This window comes from Diabrotica undecimpunctata, chromosome 8, assembly GCF_040954645.1.
Source record: "Diabrotica undecimpunctata isolate CICGRU chromosome 8, icDiaUnde3, whole genome shotgun sequence".
Classification (NCBI taxonomy): domain Eukaryota; kingdom Metazoa; phylum Arthropoda; class Insecta; order Coleoptera; family Chrysomelidae; genus Diabrotica; species Diabrotica undecimpunctata.
In genome coordinates this window covers 81,100,634-81,124,056 of record NC_092810.1, presented here as the reverse complement: position 1 = coordinate 81,124,056, position 23,423 = coordinate 81,100,634, and the positions used below count along the sequence as shown (strand labels likewise).

The window sequence follows — 23,423 nt, the reverse complement described above, 5'->3', positions numbered from 1 at the left end:
GGGTTTTGAACTCTAATATTCTGCGACGTCTGTATCGCAGTGTCGAATTCTTACCACTAATCCACGAAGGATTGATAATTATTCCGTGATAAGAGTGTATGAAACTCCTCAAATCATAATAGAAATTATTCTTGGTTAATTTAAAACTTTAGATTAAATAATCACTATTAATTAAATTATTTTATTCACATTTTTGCTTTATTGTGGTCAATCAGTTTTTACTTTATGCGAAATTAAAAAATGAAAATACGTCACACATACGACGTTACACATAATAATTATGACCGAGGTGATTTAGCTCGAAGCTAACGTCTAAAGGTGTGAGACTATCGATAGTGGTAATGTAATGTAATGTAAATTATACGTTTCTACCGATTATTTCCCACCTCTACGAGTTTCATCTCTTTTTATTTCACAAGGTAACTGTGTTTTCTATCTCTTACGTTAAAAAGCCGGGTGGTAAGACACTCATCACTGTATATATAACTGTAGTGTAGAGAGGGTGAGTTAAGTCCAACAGCACTTAGGCTACAATTGACCCATTGTGCATCCTTATGTGGGCAGGTGTGGGCCAGGGTTCGCCAAACGCGTACTCTCCGGGCATTCTCATAGGACATGCTCTACAGTTTCGTCTTCTCGTATACACTTTATGCGTAGACGTGTGTTTACTAGCCACAGTATATGGAGGTGTTTGCTTAGTTGACAATGACCAATTAAAAAACCAACTGTCAAGTGTAGGTTTTTCCTGGTCATTCTTAAGTACTTCTTTGATGCTAACTTTTCAAGGTTACTTACTGTTACCCTGGCAAGTCTACATCCTTGCCCTTCTTCTCGTCTTTTCACGGTTTGCGTATGGGAGTGACATTTGACAAATTCCGCAATTGTTGTAGTTGACAACGAAAAAGATCTCCAGGTCCTAAGAGTCTTAGGCCTTCCTAGCCCTAGGCCAGCAATGCGACTGCCTTTATTTATTCCTATTGTGTTCTTTAACCCACCTCAGAATGATGTTATTACCATCCGAAGCTTGAGCTAGTAACTCGTGACACTCCATTACTAACCCTGTTGTGATACGTGGTCTATTCGAGGTTAGTAGCGCTGGTCTGCTATCTGTGCAAATTATTATTTTCCCGGCTATACCTTTTTGGGTTATCTCTTTTGCGGCTATACCAGCCAGTTCTGTCTGAACTACGTTGGCATTTTTGTCCATACCCTACTTTATTCTTAGGTTCAGTGAACTGGAGTATAATATTTACTTTTATTTAATTTTATTTAATATTATTTAATTTTGTTTAATTTTATTGAAGTCGCCTTATGAAATCGATCTACGTATAAAAACCAGTGTACAATACCTTTTTGCATGTAAACCAAATAAATATAAACGAACATAAAAACTTAATGTTAAGTAATTTTGCGAAATAAATCTTACCTTAAAATTGCAGCAACCCAGATTTTTGAAAATTTTACGAATCAAGTAACGTAAGGGAGTCTTACGTTACCATGTTATCATATCCACTGGTAACTTTAACATCCTTATATATAAGACTAAATAATGTAAACTACATTGTAACATATAACTTTTAACGGGTTTGACCCAGATATTTATTGGCTCAAAACATGTACACCTAGACACTTATGATGGAATATGGATTCCGAAAACGTTTTGTCTTCATGCCATAGCCCGTTTGGGTTTTTTAATTTATATACCTTTTATAAAGGATTTTAACAAAAATATTTTATATTATATTTATGACAAATTTGTTGTTGCACAAAATATAAACGTAACAATCACAACCAGGCACTTACTAGTCTCACTTGGGGATGCAAGAAATCAAATATTTGTATTAGAATAATACGGGCATCCATCCATTGTATTTACCATTGTCAGGTAGCATAATTGATGGAAAATAAACAAAGACCTTATGTTTTTCAGTAAATATAATGAAAATGGTTTACCAGACGGCAGTGAAATTAATATCAAACTGACAGGATCAGCTGGACAAAGTTTTGGAGCATTTTTAGCCAAAGGTGTTACAATTACACTTGAAGGGGATGCTAACGATTATGTTGGTAAGCAATTGCTTTTTAATCATTGCATCGAACTTGCATGTCACATGTTTTAATTCACTGTCTTTGCATAAATTGTTTTTACTTCGCGGTTTCTTTTTCATACATTTAGTAAATAGCGTAAAAAAACTGTATGTCAGTGATTCATCCACCACATATATTCATATATTCAGTATGATTATTTATTTATTTTTCAGTATGAGTATATTTTCAGTATGATTATTTAGATATTTAATTGGTTGACTCTTGAATCGAATCGGTTGTCGTGCGAATTAAAAACTGTGTGTCAATACGAATGATCTTTTTATGACGTTGCAATATGGAATTTTATACAGGGCTTTATACAATTTGACGACAATATTTTATGTTTTCCCTTCTATAAAATGTAGATAATCAACATCTTCCTCTTTTTCGCTTACTGGTTTCTCTCAACTACTCTCTCTACTCAAAGCATCTGCGTGCACATTGTCAGCTCCTTTAATAAAGTTAAAAACATAATCAAATCCTGACAGAAACAATAACCAACGCTGTAACCTTGCTGAGGCCATTTTAGGGAGACTTTTAAACTCACCAAAAAGTGCCTGCAGGGGCTTATGATCACTCAAGATTCCAAACTTCCTACCTGCTAAGTAATGATAAAGCTTCTGTACTGCCCAATCGATTGCTAAGGCTTCTTTATGAACCATTGCATAATTTCTCTCTGCCTTATTTGAGACCCTTGATATAAAGCAAACTGGTCGTTGTGATCCATCTGGTAATACATTCAATAATGCAGCACCTAACCCGTATTCTGAACTATCACAAACTAGTCTAATAGGTTTATTTTGATCAAAATGCATTAACACGTGACTCGAAGTTATCTTCTTCTTAATAGCATCAAATGAATTTTGACAATTATCTGTCCATAAATATTTGGTCCTTTTTTCTAGAAGTTTATATAATGGATTCACCCTATCTGTCAAATTTGGAATAAATTTAGAATAATAATTTATCATACTAAGAAATGATTATAGAAATAGTTTTGGCAGTTTCACAATTGCTTCTACTTTATTATTATCCGTTTCCAGCCCCCCACTTGACCATTAGGTTTGAGCACAGGTACCAATGGTTTACCCCACAAAGCATTTTCTACTTTCTCTATTACCCGTTCTTTCTCTAACTTAAACAACTCTGCCTTTACTTTTTTTCTAAATGTAAAAGGGATTTGATGTGGTTTTTGAAAAATTGGCCTAACATATTTTTCCATCTCTAAATGAACTTGCTCACCTATTGTAATAATAATACTCGGTATTTATTAAATATTATATTTAATAAAAGTATAAGATTAACAATATACACGTTACATCTTTTTATGCTAACTTCCTAACCTCTATCTCTAACTTCATCGTGCCACGCCTCTTCTTCTTTTTCATGTGGCATATTACTACATCTCCCCCTTTTACATATTTTTTTTTAACAAACTTTAATCATACAAAAAAAAACTATGCTAATACAAAATACAATCAGAGTAAACTGTACTAATATAAAATATAATCAGAATACTTGGCAGGCTGTATGATAGTACGTGATGGTCTCAAGCTCATGTCAGTATCACACTCTGAACTGCTAGAACTCTGAGCTTTACTACAACTAGGTGTATTATCATTGTCATCACTTAAATTATGAGTCTGCCTAATATCATGATCAATTTTTGACTTACGCAGGTGATAGCTGTTTATCATGTATTGTAGCATGTATTATCAATTAAATAAGACTTTGGAGACTCATGTTTATTGACAATAACAGCCGGACTCCATTGATTATTATCTTTGTATACCAAATTTTCACCTTGCTTATATTCGGGCCTATTTCTTGTCTGTCTATCATAATATTCCTTATAAGTATTATTTCTTTCTTCTAATTTTGACCTAACTTCTTTGATATTATCATTTTGCTTTTCAACAACTGGTAATTTAGTTTTTAGTTTTCTGCCAAATAAAAGTTGAGCTGGTGACCTCTTGAGATCAGTAACAGGAGTATTACGATAGTTCATTAGAGCAACCCACATGTCATCTGATTTTCTAATAATATTTTTAGATATCTGTACAAACCTCTCAGCTAAACCATTCGATCGAGAGTAATGGGGGCTACTAGTTTGAAATTTAAACTCAAATTTATCTGCAAACTTTTTGCATTCATACGATCCAAAAGGCATATTATCAGCTATAATTACATCTGGTATACCATGTGTTGCAAATATCTGCTTGAGTGCATTTATAACATCAGACGATTGTTTACCTCTTATAGGGATTATTTCTAGCCACTTCGTTAAATAATCAGCAACAACCAAATAAGCTTTGCCACGATGTTCCATAATATCAGCACCCAATTTTTGAAATGGCAATTCCGGGACATCATGAGATATTAATGGCTCTTTACTATTTGCATACCTATACTTTTCACAAATTTTGCAACTCTGTATCTCATTCGCAATATCCACACTCATCCCTGGCCAAAATAAGACATCTTTTGCTCGATCTCTTGAACGATTTATACCAAAATGACCTTCGTGTACAATTTGAAGCATCTCTTTTCGCAAAACTTTAGGTACAACAATTCTATCATTGAAAAATAAAAGATTATCATTAACAAACAACTCATTTCTTAACTCGTGAAAAACTTTCATCTCTCCTTCATACTTTGTATTCTTCCACCCTCTCAGACAACACTCAATGACTTTACTCAGTACATTATCTTTTACTGTTTCTGCTTTAAACTGAATCTTTCTAGTATCACTCATTCTTAAATGCTTTTCTAGTGAATGCACCATTTCATTCATATCAGCATCATTCTCTGCACTTTCATCACTTACATTTCTAGACAAATAATCAGCAAGATGTAAATATTTACCAGGTACATACTGAATTTGTATATCATATTTCAGTAGCTTCAGTTTTAGCGTCTGCAACCTAGGAGAACTAATTTGACTTATTTGCTTACTCATGATACTTACATTAGGTTTGTGATCTGTTATGGAATTTTACAGAGCGACCATAAATATAATTGTGGAATTTTTGACATGCAAACACTACGGCTAATAACTCATTCTCTATAACAGCATAATTTTCCTCAGTACCTGTTAAACCTCTAGAAGCATAAGCAACAGGTCTTCCACCTTGCATTAGACAACATCCCAAACCAAACTGAGACGCATCTGTTTGAATTACAGTATCTTTACTAGAATCAAAATTCTTTAGAGATATATTTTTAGCAAGTTCCTGTTTTATCACTTCCAGTGCTTTACTGTGAACTCCAAGCTACTGAAAAATAACATTCTTTTTCAGTAATTGATACAGTGGGCTTGCAATCTCACCCAATTTCGGGACAAATTTTCGTACATAATTTACCACACCCAGCAGTTTTTGAAGGTCTTTCTTGTTTGACGGGTTTTTTCGGTCATTTATAGCCCTCAATCTATCATTATCTATTTTCATACCATTGTGATGTAAAACACAGGTTTGAAATAAAAATAAATCTATTTAGTATATATACAATAAATAAAAAATAAAAAAGGAATTCTACGTTGTATACTTATAAAACAAAAATAAAATGAATTCTACGTTCCCGTCTGGATCCCGCGATGAATGAATTCCCCTGCGAACGTCTATAAAAGAAAAGAAACTAATTATTACTAATAAAGAAATGAAATAGCAGACCCACGGTAATGTTCAATACACAGTACCGATGGGTTCCGCTTGGTTAAGGACAGAGTATGATCCTCAATACGGAAATCTCTCTGTCCGGCTTGGCTCTGTGCAGATCCACAGTAATGTTCAATACACAGTACCGATGGGTTCTGCTTGGTTAAGGACAGAGTATGATCCTCAATACGGAAATCTCTCTGTCCGGGATGGCTCGCAGGTTCACTACACCGGCGAGTCAGGGAGCCTAGAGCGCTAGCTACAAGACTGTCTAATTCCGCTATTCACACGCCTTAAATAGCCGTTCTGAATCCCACTTCGCCGTCACGTTGTAGAAGTGGATGCGCAAATATTGACACTCCCACGGTTCGAACTGTTAAACGATCAGAACATCGTTACACCATCTTCACTAAAAATGTGTCCCATGTATTTCACTGTCATTTGTCTAAACTGAAATTTTGATTTCTTAAACTTTACACCCATTTCCCTGGATCAGATGCAATTAATAGATCATCAAAATATATAATAACATTTTCAATGTCACCAAAATTTTTACAATTTAATTTCTGAAAATATTCTGGGGCCAGATTTAGACCGAATGGTAATCTGAGAAATTTGTAACACCCAAATGGAGTTGCAAATGTTGTTAAGGAACTAGATTTTTCATCTAATTTAACTTAATAAAAGCCATCTTTGAAATCTAATACTGAAAAATATTTTTTTCCTGACAGTTTCGAACTTATTTCCTCTAAACTAGGAATTTCAAAATATTCCCTAACAATACATTTATTAAGCTCTTGAGGGTCTAGACACAGACGCAGTGAACCATCTGGCTTCTCAACTATAACTATATTATTAACCCATTCACATGCTTCTGTTACTTTGGATATAATATTTCTACTTTCTAATTTACTTAATTTCTCTTTTAGCTTATTTTTTATAGTAAATGGTACTCTTCTAGCTGGTCTAGCTACTGGAACACTATCATTTTTTAATTGTATTTTACAAAAATCTGTGAATGTGCCCATTCCCTCAAATACATCTTTATATTCTAGTAATAATTGTTCCTTATTAGTAAGTTCCTCATCAACATTTAACTCGGTGTTTCTTTAATTAAGTCAAAAGAATAACATATTTTTAAACCCAAAATTGGGTGGACTTTTAAATCTACAACTACAAATTCTAAATTATAATTCCTATCCAGTCTCTTACAATTTAAAGTAATTTTCCCTAAAGTTTTCAAACGTGTACCTCCATAATCTTCTAATATAGTATTACACTTTTCAATTTTGTACTTACTGTTTCTGAATACGACTTTTAAAATATCACTGGGTAATATATTTACTTCTGATCCAGTGTCCATCTTGAACTCAATGTCTTGGTTGTTTATGTTGACTACCTCGATCCACTGATTACGACTTCTACTATTGATTGCCCCAACTCCTTTCACGGTATGCACATGCATGTCATCATCTGTTTAAGAGCCATCAATGTTCTCGTCATGTCTTCTAATTTCTTTAACTTTTTTAACATTTTGCCTTTTATATCTTTGCTGATTGGACATTTCAGCAAAACACGCATTACTAAAGTGATTTGCTGCACCACATTTAAAGCAATTTTTTCCAAACGCTGGGCACTGGGCAGCTACATGTTTACGTTTGCACTTTCTACACAAAAATTTTAACTCATTTTAACTTTGTGTATTTCCACTGTCTTGTCTATTTTTTACTGCACTTACTTCCAAACTTTCATTGTTTCTTACAGATTCTAACTCCTTTTTTGTTATTTCAGAGTTTCTGCATATCTCTATTGCTGTTTCAAGCGTTAACTTTTGAGCATTTAATAATTTTTCTTGAACTGATGGACTATTTGTTCCTAAAACTAACCTATCTGTCAATATGCTGTCTTCCTGTTTGTCATATTCACAACTTAGTATCAACTTTTTTAGATCACTAAGATACCTATCAAAAGGTTCATCTGCAGCTTGAATTCTTTTATTAAATACAAAACGTTCATATGTTTTATTTCTTCTGGGAGCACAATATTTCTTAAATTCTGATATGACACTATCAAATTTATTCGGTCCTTCTGGTCCAATCATATTTAAAAACAAAGCAATTTTTACTCTATCGACTTTGTCATCTTTCTCAGTTGCAATAAGATACATTTCAAAATTTTGGTAAAACCGTCTAAAATTTTCATGAAGGTTCCCCTCGAATTTCATGGATTCTGGCACTTTTCCTTCCATTCTGGATAACTGTACTTTTGGTTCTTGTACTGACTGCGCCATGTAATAATAATACTCGGTATTTATTAAATATTATATTTAATAAAAGTATAAGATTAACAATATACACGTTACATCTTTTTATGCTAACTTCCTAACCTCTATCTGTAACTTCATCGTGCCACACCTCTTTTTCTTTTTCATGTGGCCTATTACTACACCTATATATTTACCTAATTCATCATTAAAAATTTTCTCATATTTTCTTAATAAAACATTTAATTGTGATTTAAAGTCAATTTCATTTATACTTATTTAATTAATCTGGGTACAATTACTAAAACTTAATTCATGATTTCCAATATAGACTTTTGTTCCCTTTATGGATAAATTAAATTTTGTAAAGATATCTCTGCCTAACAGTGCCTTAGTAGCTCCCTCCACTACTGCCAATGAAACATTTTCAACTCTATCACCTATTTTAGTTTGTACCTCAATTTTACCTTTTGGCATTACCACTGGTCCATCATAATACTTTAATTTAATCAAACTTGGTTTTAACTCTACCACCGAAAAGCATTGATTATACATACTAAAAGGAATGCAAGAAACACCAGCTCCTGTATCTATTTCCATAACAATAGGTTGCTGATTTATTAAAACGGTTATTGACATTGGTTTAATATAAGCCTCAACACTATAAACATCCATCTGCAGCATCTCCACCATACCATCTACCTCTGAGGCATTGTTTTCAGCATCTACATTATTATCACTTTTTATGTATTCTATAAAATTGTTTCCATTAACTTTACATGCTGCTGCAATATGCCCTACTTTTTTACATTTATTACAAATAAATTTTCTAAACTTACACATTTTAAAATCATGATCTGGTTTATTACAATAAAAACACAAATTATCTCTTTTATTACAGATATCCTACCAGTCTTAGTTTGATTTGATGAACTTAGTTGTCTTAATTTAATTTTCTTACCACCTTCCCTTTCGGCTTCTGAATAATTGTCCACTTCTTTGGATTCCCTGAAAGCTGCTTCTTTTGCCAGTGCTATTTCTAAAAGTTCTTTTAAAGTCCTATGGTGATGTTCTTCACATAAACGGTCTAATATTGGGCCTGGTTTTATTCCAACTACAAATTTTTCTTGTACTCTATACATTAACTTATCACCAAATTCACATTGAGTTGCCATATTTTTAACTTTAATATACCATTCATTTATAGTTTCATCTCCCTGTCTCAATGTTTCAAATTTTTTTCTTCTATAAATTGCAATGCGAGGGTTAAATTGGCTTTTTAATAGTGCCATATCATCAAATGATTTCTCTTTTGGTTTGCTAGGTGCACATAGGTTTTTCAACACTTTGTTAATGTCTTCACTGAGTAACGTTAATAATACAGCAACTTTTCTTCCTTCTTCTACTAAATTAAACTCTAAATTCACTGTTTGGGAGAGTGATTCATCGTTTGAAGGCGTAGAAGTGGGGAAAGACGTATGAAAATCCAGTGGCGTACAGTCACTTTTATTTCAACGTTAATTATATTCTATTGTTTAAATATTATTGTTCAAAATAGGCCACAATATATTTATCTGCAGGTTTTTACTGAAGTTTCCATCTCTATATCCACAGACCGTTTTCAAAGATATAAATTATAGTTATATTTATTTTATTTGTTTATTATTATATATTTATATATTCTTATATTATTTTCTTTTTTTTTTCTTAACTTTAAACACGGTCTCTGGAATAGAGATCGAAACGTCAGTAAAATAAACATGTAAATAGATGTATTGTGGCTTATTTCCAACATTCTCCCTAAAAATACGGAATGCCACAAGCAAAAAGCCACAGAAAAATAAATATTGCTATCATTTGTATATTTGAAAACGATTTCTTTATATAGAGATCGAAACGTCAGTAAATTAAACATTTCAATTAAATATATTGTTACTTATTCCCAACATTATTTCTAAATATACAGAACGGCAAGCAAAAAGCCATGGAAAAATAAATATTACTATCACTTGTATATTTAAAAACGATGTCTTTATATAGAGATCGAAACATCAGTAAATTAAACCTATAAATAAATATTTTGTGGCTTATTCCATACAGTCTCCTAAAAATACAGAATACCACAAACAAAAAGCTATAAAAAACAAGTAATTTTGCAGAAAGCTTACTGATGCCACCCGGCTGTCGCGAAAGTTACGCTAAAACGTCTTTTGACGTGACCCGTCCTTAAAGAGTTACACAATGAAATGTTTTTAAAACAAATTTTAAGACAGTTTCCACACCACCCGAGAGGTATGTCTTGTGGCGCGTTACTTTTTTTTAAATGGGTGTTCGCCAAGAGCCATATTGTCCCATTAAATAAAATAAAGAAAACACTTAAACAGTATAAAAAAAAAACAAAATAAAATTCTATAAAAACAAAATAAAAATAATTTTGGATGTAACAAAACATTGTACTATTCTATTTAAACACAAACACTATACACACTTACTATGTTCTTCTCGTTTTTTTTTGTTTTTGAGTTTTTTATGCTGATGTTCCTACTAAACTATTAGAAAATATTATTCGCTGTCTAAATCTGAAGATGCAGTGCTGCTATCGCTGTCATTATCTTCACCTGGTGTAATTATAATTGGCTCTAGTAAAACTTCGACATGAGTGTCAAGTTCCCACATACGATATTCTTCTTTAATTATGTGGCCTATACATTTAGTCCATTTCTCTGGAGTTACATGGAGGATTGCTTGAATCAAAAGTTCCTTAACTTCGTTTAATTTGAACATTGTGTTATTGCGTGCTACTTCTCCTTTCACTTGCGCCCAGATAAGCTCAATGGGATTAAGTTCGCAATGATAAGGTGATAGACGCAGAACTTTGACACCATAATCTTTTGCAGTTTCATCCACAACATATTTAAGATATTCACTTTTCCTTAACCATGTAATGTCAAGTAGTTGAATTTTGAGCATTGATTCTTCGTATGCAATCCCCTTTTCTGTAAGCCATTCTTGAATTCTCCCTTTCCGCCATGCCGTCGTCGGTAATTGTTCTAGTCTGCGGCTATGATATGGCGCATTGTCCATAACAACCACAGACCCAGATTCCAATTTTGGTAAGATTCTCTTAAATCAGCGCTCAAATACTTCGGAAGTCATTTCTTCATGATAATCACCTGTTTTTTTCGACTCAAATTGAAGCAAACCATCATCAAGGAACCCTGTATTACTTCCTATATGGGTGATGATTAAACGCCGTCCCTTTCCTGATGGAGCTTTTAATCCTGTAGACCAGCCTTCTATAAATGCTTCACGTTTACTTTTTACATTTAAATCTTGCCAAACTTTTCCAACTGTATGACCTTCGTTAATCCAGGTTTTATCCAAATAATATATTTTGCGTCCAGTGCTGCGAATTTTTCGTATTTCTTCTAAATATTTTCTTCTCCACAGAATAATTTAATTTTTTTCTAATAGCATACTTTTTCTGTTGCGTTTTACATATCGAAAGTTCATTTCGCGCATGGTCCTGATCAAGACCCTACGAGATATCTTGGGTAAAGAGTCATTGTTTTCGAGCTCTTGAGAAGTTTTTTTCAGTGTTGGAATTTCACTCCGAAAATAAAATAAATGAATTTTTCGACGTATAATATTCCTTGTCTCGTCATTCAAAACAATGCTTTTCCTACCTCTAGTTTTACCTTTTTCTTGCTTTTTATTTTCCGATGTATTTTTAAGTACACGATAAATACAGCTAACGGATACTTTTGTTAAACTGCTACAAATGTCGACCGCTTGGCTAACGTTTAATGCCATTTTTCTGCCGACAATTCCTTCATAAACGTTTCGTATCATTACCTTCTCTTTGGACGTTAACATTTTCTGTCTCTTTTGCGGCTTTTCATTTTTGGAATCAACATCAGAATCAGAATCTGTATATATACTATATATACAATAGTTTCAACAATTCTGTATAAGAATATAACTAAAAATTAACTATAAAACGACAGACTATAACACTCTTATTATCAGTAACACGTTTTATCAATACTACAATATAGTATTGATAAAACAGATTGACAACAATAAGTTTACAAACTTATCAGATAAAATATACTCACAAAAACACATGCACTACCCATAGAAACGCCAATATACATAAACCATTTCTTCAGCGAAAAAATAATAAAAACTATTTTTATGGCATGTCTGGTTCCGAATTGTAAAACGGAGTTTCCTCACTAATTCCAACATCGCCAAACGATTGAAAAATAATTTTTTAAAATATCGATTTTTATTTTATAAATTTAAATATGTAACGAAACGGAAAATATAAATCGCTGCCTGGAAGAATACAGGTTTTGTATGACCATAATTACTACTTGTGAACAAGAATTGGCTACACTGTACGACAACTTCTGGTCAAGTCTACTATAGAGAAGCACAAATAAATATACTACTTTATATATTCTGTAATTTCTTATGAGGAAACGCAAATTGCAATCTAGAAAACAGGCAGTTTTCGAGGGCCGCTGTGTACATTTAAATTTGAGGATATTCGGCGTTTAAACTATGAAATCACTCTTCTGAATTGAGGATTTCTACTATAGCCAATAAATATTGTTCTAACCTTTCTTCAAATATTTCAAAATCGTCACCACTTCTAAACGTTGCTAATGAAGATATATTCCCTGCATGTACAACTGTTATGGGCTGTGATCGTGATCCACATCGCTCCCCTGCCTGAATATCGTTTCCACACTTTGGCATTTTTAGCAATGTCTACACTAAAAATATGTACATAAACGAAATCCTCAAAAAATATACACAATCGCTTTACCATTTACCTCGTCGCCAAATTAGTGTGATGTGGAGGAAGAATATAAATGATTAAAGGCTGATTTATAAACTTTACGTTGGCGCTGGCGCTGACGTTCGCGTTACAACATGATCAAATGGGAAACCCGTTTGTCTATTTATAAACATCGTTCGCCGTTGGCGTTGGCGTTGGCGTTCGGTTCCGTTCAAGATGAACCAACTTTATCTTTTGCCGTTGGCCGTTGTAGCACAGAATACACCAACCCTTCTGTGGTTGTAGTCACGATCACAGAACATAAAAAAAACTGTATCTTTGTTATCGCAGCCAATAGCGATACCGAAAAAGTGACAAGGTTTGTCAAACAAATCAAACTAAATTATTTGTTTATGTTTGTATTTCCACATGTTTATAAAGTGAAACAGTTTAGACAATTTAATTTATATTCCCTATATATTAGAAATTCCATCAGAGCGATAATTTACATTTATTTTTGATTTTACCATTTGCAGTAATTTTTCAAATACTGGAACCTACATCCTGGTATATTTAAAAAACTGCTATGTATCCCAGTTTTTTTATATTTGTACAATAATTAAAATTACCTCTTGTCTTTCTGTTCTGGTTAATAGGCCTCCGTTTGTATTGACGTTGTCTTTTATTTCGAAGGCTCAGTGCTGCTCGAATACAAAGTATCGTGTATAAGTGCCACAGTACCTAACAAAAGCCGAGCATTTTCATTTTCCATTGTATTAATTTTCAAGCAAAAATTAATAATACCAAATCAAAAATGAATGGTTAGAAATTATCTTTAACGCCAACGCCAACCGAAAGTTTATAAATGCAGTATATGATAGCCAGCGCGACGGTCAACGGCGAACGCCAGCACCAACGCCAACGTAAAGTTTATAAATCAGCCTTAAACATAGTTTTAGCTTTATACAATTTATATTTTTTAACTAACAGTGAACATATGATTATAAACCTTTTTACCTAGACAATTGACATTACATGTGTCGCTTGACTTTCTTCTTCTTTTCTCTATACCTATTATAATATACTACAATAAGCTCACAGTCGGGTAACCGTATTAAAAGGAGGTGGTTAGCTGTGAAAGAATGAACAATTGATTAAATCGGTTTATGAGTGATTACGTAGAAGAAATTAAGATTGTGTGGTGATTTAACGAAAGTATCGGTTTTCCGAATAATTCAAGGTAATAAATCACTTCCAAAACCTATTCATAAAGGACGTACAAAAATTGTAGGAGACGATATTACGAAAAGTATAATCCGAAGAAGAATTCATGGATTTTATTTTAGAAACGAAATGCCCACGTTAAAGGCTATTCAACGAGAAATTAATGCAGATGATACTGTAAATAAAATATTCATGCGGGTTTTACAAAGAACATTACCTGAACTGGATTTTCGGTATGTAAAGAGAAGTCGGAAAATTTGTTAATCTAGAGAGACGAACTAATGATATGACGGAGAGAATATTTACAAAAAATTCGTGATTATAGACGTCTTGGAAAAAAAATTTATTATATAGATGAAACGTGGTTGAATGAGGGACATACGAAATTAAAAGTATGGAAATACTTACATATAAAAAGTTCACGACATGCTTCTAAAGAGGGACTTTCAACCGACTTAAAAGCACAATCAGGCAAAGGAAGACGTCTCATTATTACGTATTGGTATTAACTAGTGACAAAAGTAATGCCACAGTCCTGGTGATAAGAGATCAATACTTAAATTTGAGCCAACAACTCTTGGATGATAATGAGCCCCTTTTCCGCAATCTCACTTCAACCTACACGAACAAAATTAACAAATACATCACTGAACAAAAAAACAAAAAAATCATTGACGAGAAACTAGCCAAATCCCTTCATAATTGCAATGGCAAAGCTCCCAGGTTCTATTGTCTGTCCAAAAATCATAAACCCTAATTGAGTATGCGACCCATTTTATTATCAGTAAATGCTCCGAACACTAATCTAGCATAGCTCTTAACAGACATTCTATCGCAAGCATAGGAATGACATCAATAAGCTCTTTCCAGTTCAGTGATTTCATGAATAATTATCAGTTACCAACTGACTATGTGTTATTAAGCTGTGATGTGGTATCCTTGTTTGAAAATCTTCCACTTTCTAGCGTAATGATCTTCCTCTGGAACCATTGGAACTCTTTCGATCGTCGATATCTCCCATTTTAGTCAATTTTGTACTTGTAAGATTTGTATGATTTGTAAGATTTTGGACACCTTAACAATTTAGAGTAGAGTAGAGTAGAGTAAATTTTTATTTGCATAAATTTTTAAACATAATTGAGCAAATAACGTCACATTATTCATTACAGATTAAAAAAAATATATATATTGACATTACACATTTAAAATATATTAACATTACAAATTAAATATGCTGATCAAGGAGAAGGATAGGCCAGGTACTCCGCCACAGTGTAGGGCTCAATGTCAACTAGGTGTTGAAAAACCTTTCTTTTAAAAGCTCTATAGTGCATTTCCTGTTGAATGTCAGATGGTAGACTATTATAAAATTTAACACACGCATACAAAGGACTTCTCTCTGTTATAGACAATCTGTGAAGTGGCAAATTCAAATTAAGGCTTCTTGTATTATATTCATGATTGGGAAGCAGGTGACAATACAAAGAAAAATTTTTAAAAAGGAACATAATACATTCAAATATATAGATGGCTGAGAAAGTAAGTATATTGAGTGATTTTAATCGGCCTCTACAGGATTCTCCCGCCTTCAATCCTAAGATCACACGGACTGCCTTTTTTTGGACTATAAAGACAGTTGAGCTATCTACTGCAGCACCCCAGAAGATTACCCCATATCGCATAATAGAATAAAAGTTTGCATAATATACTGATAGTAAAATCCCCTGGTCTAGATAGCTCTTTAACACCCTTAATGAGTAGCAGGCTCTATTCAGTTTTTTTGTCGTATTTTGTATTTGTTCCCCCCAATTCAGATTCTGGTCAATATGAATACCAAGAAATTTAACTGATCTAGCAGGTTCCGTGTTTTGTGATAGGAAATTAATTGTATCTGGAAACTGCTCTCGTGATTGGCTGCTTCTAAAATAGACAAAAACTGTCTTATCAGTATTAAGCAACAACCGATTTCCACTGAACCACTGTTCAGCCTTGCTTAGAATTTGCTCTGCCACTGTGAGGAGTGTTTCTAAAGTTTTTTCCCAGAAAAGCACATTTGAGTCATCAGCGAAATTTACAAGGTTTGAGGAACTACTAACCACCGCATTTGGAAGGTCGTTTATGTAGACCAAAAAGAGGTAAGGCCCCAGGACACTCCCCTGTGGTATGCCTAATTTTAAATTGATAGGATCAGAGTAAACCTTACATCCCCTTTTCTCCAGGCATACCTTTTGCGACCTATCTGTGAGAAATGATTTTATCCAGTTTAATGCCGGTCCCTGTATTCCATAAAGATGTAATTTTTGTAATAAAAGAACATGATCTAGGCTATCGAAAGCCTTAGATAGGTCCAAAAAAGCACCTAGTGTTTTCATCTTTGCCTCCAGTTTTTCTAAAATTTTTGATATAAAATCATAGGTAAATGTCTCAATAGATCTCCCTGCGAGAAAACCATGCTGTGAACTACCAAATAAGTTGTTTGTAGTGAAAAAGTTTTGTAGTCTGAAATATATTGCTTTTTCAAATATTTTTGAGAATGATGGAAGAAGGCTTATTGGTCTATAGTTCTCCATCTTAGTAACATCACCTTTTTTATGTAGTGGCTTTACAATTGCCAGTTTTAAACTTTGAGGAAATTTACCTTGCCTGAAAGAAGCATTAACTATAAAAGAAAGAGGAAGAGAAATCTCTGATGAAACATATTTAATTAAGTTGGTTGATATTTCATCATAACCAGAGCTATGCTTTTTTTTAAGTTATTTATTATGTGACTTATTTCTTTCTCTGAAACGGGAGTTAAAAACATGCAATGATTAGTTTGTTCGATATTAATTTGAAAATTTTTTACATGCTTTATTTTCTTTACAGCTTCTGGTGCTGCATTTGCCATAAATTGATTTATTTCGTTAGAAAGCACCTGAGGGTCACCCTCTAAACAGAAATTACCTTGATTTTTGGAATTACCCTTAATCTCTTTTACCAATTGCCAAGCCATTTTAGTTTTATTTTCGCTATTTTCAATTCGTTCTTTATAACAATTTTTTCGAGATTGAGTGAGTAAAGAATTGTATTTGCGTTTTTCTGTCCTATAAATATCTTTATAATCAACATTATTGGTAGACAGTGTAAACAAAACATCAAGCCTAGATTTACAATGTTTTATATCATCATTTTTAAAGTACTTTTGTGATTTTTTTTTATTTGCTGAATTTATCTCTTTGAGTGGAAAACATTGTATAAAAATTTTCTGAACTATACTCATAAAAGCATCCCACTGATTATCTACATCTAATGTCTCAAAAACAGATACCCAGTCTACATTACCTAACATGAATTTAAAAAAATGTTTATTCTTCTTGCTAAATATTCGTTTTTTTATTATATTTGACTCAAATTCATTTAATTCAAATTTTACCTTTTGAGCAGTATGATCAGATGTATGAGGATTGAATACAAGAGAATCAAATATGTCAAGATTTGTAAAAATATTATCTATACAGGATTTTTTGTTACCTTGTATGCGTGTATAGTCTTTGATGGAAGGTTTAATATCAAAGGAACTCAAAAACATTTTTAATGTGTCTGGCCACCTCGCACCCTCAAGCAACATATCTAAGTTAAAATCACCAGCCAGAAAAATGATGGAGTCCTTGTCAACAAAATCACAAAGTATTTGGTCCAATTTGTTTATTAAAACTTGTGGGTCTTCTGTTCGGTAGATGGATAGGATTACAATCTTCTTCTTATTAATTCGCACCTCTGCAGCGGAACACTCAAACACCGTTCTTTCTGATAAACTAGAAATGTCTTCCCGGGCTTTTGCAATAAATGTGTCTTTAATGTATACCGCACTACCACCATGCTCCTGTGAACTGCTTCTACAATATGAAGAGATCAGTTTAAAATTCCGCACATTTTAGTCCCGCAGTTGTTCTTCTGTTTTCCAGTGCTCAGTTAAACAAAGAGCAAAGCATTCATCATGATCTTCTAGGATAAAATTAATGGCATCAATACTTGTTTTAATTGATTGCGTATTTAAGTGAATTACTGATAATTTCTTTTGGTGTGTGCCGTAGACTGTCTTTTGACACTGGGGTGCCTCTGTACATTCTGAAAATGGTTAAAAATTACACCATTCGGCCATAAGTCCTGCTGCATTAAATGAGATATTTTTGGTTCTGGAACAGTAATTTTAAATGAACTTTTGTACTTATCTGTCCTGGTTTTCATTTTTTCACAGATAACGTTTTCATCCAGTTTTCTTTCTTTTAGATAGTTAAGTATTTCCTGTACTTCCGTTTTTGGATCGAAACCTGAGAGGAAAGTCGCCATATGTTTTGTGGCCACACGCAGGATACTTCCAGCATTCTCATTGATTCCCTGGAGTGGATCTGGTCGTTCAATAAGTGTTGGACGGACGAGTTCTTTTGTAAAAACCTCTTTTTTTTGGGTTTCCCATTTATCATTTTCATCTTCAATCAGCGGACGGTTGATATTTTTAACAGGCGTCACGGGTGCTATTGAACTGCTTGATATTCTTGGTTTAGGTGGCAGCTCAGACAAATCAACAGAACAAAGTGGCTGTTCTGTGACTGCGTCAACTGAGTTTGTAGTCTCTTTCAAATCATTTTGTTCTTTTAAAATTAATGGATTGTTATTGTTATTTTTAGTTTTTGCAGCATTTTTTACCTCCATGGAATTTTTTGTTAACTTTTTCTCTATGCTTTCTATTTTTTCCCATAGCAGCTTATTATTTTCCTCTAGGATTTGATTTTTACTTCTTAACTCACAAATTAGTTCATTTAGCAGATGAATGATCGTATTTTCCATGCCATCCCCACTATTTAAGGTTATGTTAGAATCACAACAAATCACACGCGTTTCATCTAAAATTTGAAGTTTTCCGGCCCAATCCCGTGCTGTGTATGATTTATGGAAGGCTTTTCCACACTTTACACATATTATTGTGCTTATTCTCTTAGTTTTGCAACAAGTAAACTTGGTTTTTTCACTCTCACTGTCACGATCATCCTTATCGGACGCCATCTTTCTAATAAGACTGATTGTTCATCCATAAATAAGATGTTAGAAGAATGTGATAATTAACTGTGATATACGCTTTTTAAATTCTTCTGTGAAACAAATAAAAGTTGCTTTTGAAACAAATTTCTAGTCTGCAAAAGTTGTCTTAAAATTTAATTTAGATGTATATTTAAAACAGCTTTGATCTTCACCTCTAATTTACATGTGAATTGGAAAGTGAGAATAGCATCCCTTTTTTAGATATGCTAATCATTCGCACACAGGATAACACACTGGGCACCACGTGCCACAGAAAAGAAATGTCTAGCAACCGTTTTTTAAATTACCACTCGCACACCCAACCAGATATAAACATAACTTAGTACAAGCTCTTAGTCTTGTATTTAGTACATACGTTGACACATTCGCTATACAAAGATGAATCTCTGAATCTACGTCCATTTTCATTGATAACTCCTATCCCATCCCTATCATTAATAAGTATATATTTTCTAAAAGTTACGGGCATACTATTTCAGAAGCCCCCAATGGCGAAAAATTAGCGTCCATTTCTTATAACATACAGTTGATTAATTCCCTGTCACCAGAGAACGGTCCACAAAATATGCTCCTCTCTCGTACTTCCCATAAATTACTAATAAGCTTGCGAAACTCTTCAGAAATATACCCGTTACAATAACCATAAACAACACCAGAACTGTAGGAAAGTTGTTTTCGAAGACCAAACAACAAAATTATCATACAATATGCCTCCTAGAAATGTGCCATATTCTTAAACATCCACCAGCCCCTCATAAACGAACGATAATTTGAGCCAGATTTATCTTTCTCTCATCTTACACCATAAATAAGAATCACATCAAACCCCATATTCCGAGTTCAACAAATAGTCATTATTACGCCATTCCCAACCTCCCTTCGATCAAATGATTCCACGAACCCCGTATATTATTTTTACCAATCCTCCTATTGTCTAAACAAGCACGACGCAGTGTATTTTGGTTGTCACCATAATAAAACCAAATGAAGTCGTCGGTAAAATTTAAATTCACCGGACAATTAAATTAATGGACTTTAGTGCTTTTTAGTTAGTTGGGTTTTGTTTATTTAAGATATTTGCTCTCTATGTTGAGTAACTTTATAGTTTCTAGAACATCTAGAAAGATTACAAATCGTTTTTTAAGTGTAGTAATCCAACATTGTAAGTGTTTACTTATAAACTACTTCATTATATATATATATATATATATATATATATATATATATATATATATATATATATATATATATATATATATATATATAGCAAAAAATACGACCGTTGATTAAATTTAAAATATATTCAATAGTTGAATAGCAGAGGTTTTATCGGTCAATAATTGGCAAATGAAAGTCGTCAACTACTTTATTGATTTATTCGAATACGTTTCGCTTTTATTTTTAAAAGCATCATCAGTTCACTACAAATACAAAAGATTTTAGAATATAAGTAAACAACCAACAGGGTTCATACTTACAAAAACAATTTGTAGGGTTTTTTTATAGATGTTATAAAAACTCTACGATAACTTAACATTAAATATTAACAACTAAACGAGAGAAACCAAACAAAAAAATACAAGAAAAACTGTAAGAACACTATTCTCCGTTCACAAATTGTTGAGAGCCCGAAATGTGCCTCAAACTCATAAAACGGTCGTAAATCATAGGCGTTCCTGAGGTGTTTATTCATTAAATAATAATATAATGTTTTAATACCAATATATTTAGCAAAATAACAATTAAAACTTTCACGGCTAATGTTGGTTATTATATTACATAAAATATATACATAAATACATTATATACATAAAAATAAGAATTTAACCATTAACAATTTTGTAAATAAGAATACCTTATCTCTTTGGATATTTCAATACTAATCTTCGCGTTTAATCACTTTACTAGAAAACTTGGAATTCATATCCGAAGGTACTATTCGTTGCAATATAATTAGGATGGAATTCCCCAGATTTTTAATAATATAATGGGTATAAAGATGCCGGCTTTGGCCACGTGCCTCGCCTGTTCAGTTTATATTCGAGACTTAACTTGAAAAGCTGAAATTATTACGAACGAAAACAATTTTTTTGTTTAGTACGTTTTTGATCGCATGTAATTTACGGCTCGTCGGTGTTTCCGCGTCTACGGCAGTAATTAGCGACTCGAATATTTCTTTTGCGAATTATATGCAGTGCGTGAGTGATTTTTTATTCCATATACCTACGAACATATACGTACCTTTCGCTCGTGCTCGTTTTGTTCGATTGTTTGTGATGGCTTCATCATCAACATCATCAAGTTTTACACCGGTACTGTTAGTACAGTCAGTAAGTCTATCTATTCACCAAGAGAGAAGACTATTGTCCTGAATGTTCACGATGCTCTGGTTTCTCAGAAACCCACAAACACTGTTCGCAACATAGTCGAAAGTTGTGCCAACATGACTGGCGTAGGAGAGTCAATTATATATAGGTTCCTATCAGAAAGAAAAAAATACGGTATAGCTAACCCAAACACAAACGAACACTTAAAGAGAGGGAAAAAGCCTATTGAAATTGATGAATTTGCCAAAATGGTATTCGAAGGAAAATTCATGGATTTTTTTTCAAAAAAGAAGTACCAAACCTGAACAAAATTTTACAAGAAGTTAAAGACGACCCGGATTTGCCTCATATCGGACGAACTAAATTGTGGCAAGTTTTAAAAGAATTAAATTTCCGGTGGGAGAAATCAGACCGAAAATCACTTTTGATTGACCGGGAGGAGATAATATGTTGGAGAAGAAATTATCTAAGATCCATACGAAAATTCCGGGCTGAAGGAAGGCCCATCTTCTACCAATATGAAACGTGGGTAAACTCAGGTCATAATCTAAAAAAAAAAAGGTCAGATAAAAATATATTAAGCTCCAGGCAAGCCTTTATGGAAGGTTGGTCTACTGGTATCTCCCCACCTTCTGGTAAAGGCAGTAGATTAATAATTTCTCACATTGCAGTGAAAAAGGATTTGTTAAGCATGGTTTGTTGGAATTTCAGCCCAAAAGCACAAAAGACTATCACGAGGAGATGACAGCTGATGTTTTCGAAGAGTATTTTGAGCAGATGATTAAACACATACCACCAAATTCAATTATAGTATTATATAATGCACCTTATCATTCACGACTAGTAGAAAGACTTCCAACGACTGCGTGGAAGAAACAGGATATTCTTGACTGGCTGCGGAATAAGTATCTGCCTTACGAAGATGGAATGGTAAAAGCAGAACTTTTAAAAATTGCCCAGCAACACAAATCTGAGTTCAAGAAATACGTAGTTGACAAAATGGTACAATTTAAAAAATATATTTATTTAGTTCAAATAAATGTTTCAATCATATAGTCTACGACACTGGTCGGTCATCTGTAACCAAAATACCTTCGTAATCGGATTATAAGGTTGACTGCTGTATTGTATTCCTTCAGATACAAGGTGGGTTAGTCGAAAACATCTTAAACCGTCAGTTTCAGGTTGGTTTTTACTATTATATCGTATTACCTATCCTCTCTGTATTTCAGTTCTCTAATTAGGGTTAAACTTGTAGTGAGCTATCGACAAATTGTGAACCGATTATAGTTCATTTAATTTTAACCGATGGCTTCATTTGAATGTTGGTTTAAGCTCGTTCGAGGGTCAAACCACACTAATCTTTTCGATTGTTTTCTATCAGCTTTAAGATGTCATAATTTTCACATGTGGATTATTGTCGTACATGTGTTTCTTTGGAATGCAGGAAAGAGGTACGATTCTTGAGGGAATTAGCGAGCGGAACTGGGACAGACCTTTTTTAAAAAAGGATTGATTTTTTCTTTTTCTTTAAAAAACAAACAAACAAAAAAATGGAAAGAAGAATGGGATTGAAGTTACTATCTTGTAAGGGTTTTTTTTATTTGTTTTGTACAATGAGAGAGTGATATATCTGGCTCAAGTTGTCGATGTCGGTTCTCTTATTTAGGGAGGATGGATGTTTAAGAATTTGACACATTTCAAGGATGGATCGCTTATGATGATTTTGTTGTTTGCACAGTATTTTGGTATTCGTGAAGTCAATACTGTGTTTGGTTGAAATGGCATGCTGTGCAAGGGCACAAGATGGTTTAGAAATCCTAATGTCGCTTTTGTGGGACGTTAGTCGACCTTGATGAGAGCGGCTGGTCTGGCCAATGTGGCAGGAGTTGCACTCTGCACAGGGTACATGGTAGACGACATTAGTTTGTTCTAGAGGGGCAATGGAGTTTTTGTCTTAGAAAATAACTTTCCTAAGGTTCTGGTATTTTTTAAGG

The 23,423-nt window shown here is 33.3% G+C and overlaps 1 protein-coding gene across 5 annotated transcripts in view; it reads left to right on the top strand.

Annotated features, from left to right (window-relative positions):
* The window catches only part of LOC140447715 (uncharacterized), a 597,936-nt gene that overhangs the window by 525,125 nt on the left and 49,388 nt on the right, over positions 1 to 23,423 (top strand). For all 5 annotated transcript variants that reach the window (XM_072540522.1, XM_072540524.1, XM_072540523.1 and 2 more), the window contains one exon: positions 1,931 to 2,067. In XM_072540522.1, the coding sequence (XP_072396623.1) occupies positions 1,931 to 2,067 (137 nt within the window). The remainder of the gene's footprint in view (positions 1 to 1,930; positions 2,068 to 23,423) is intronic.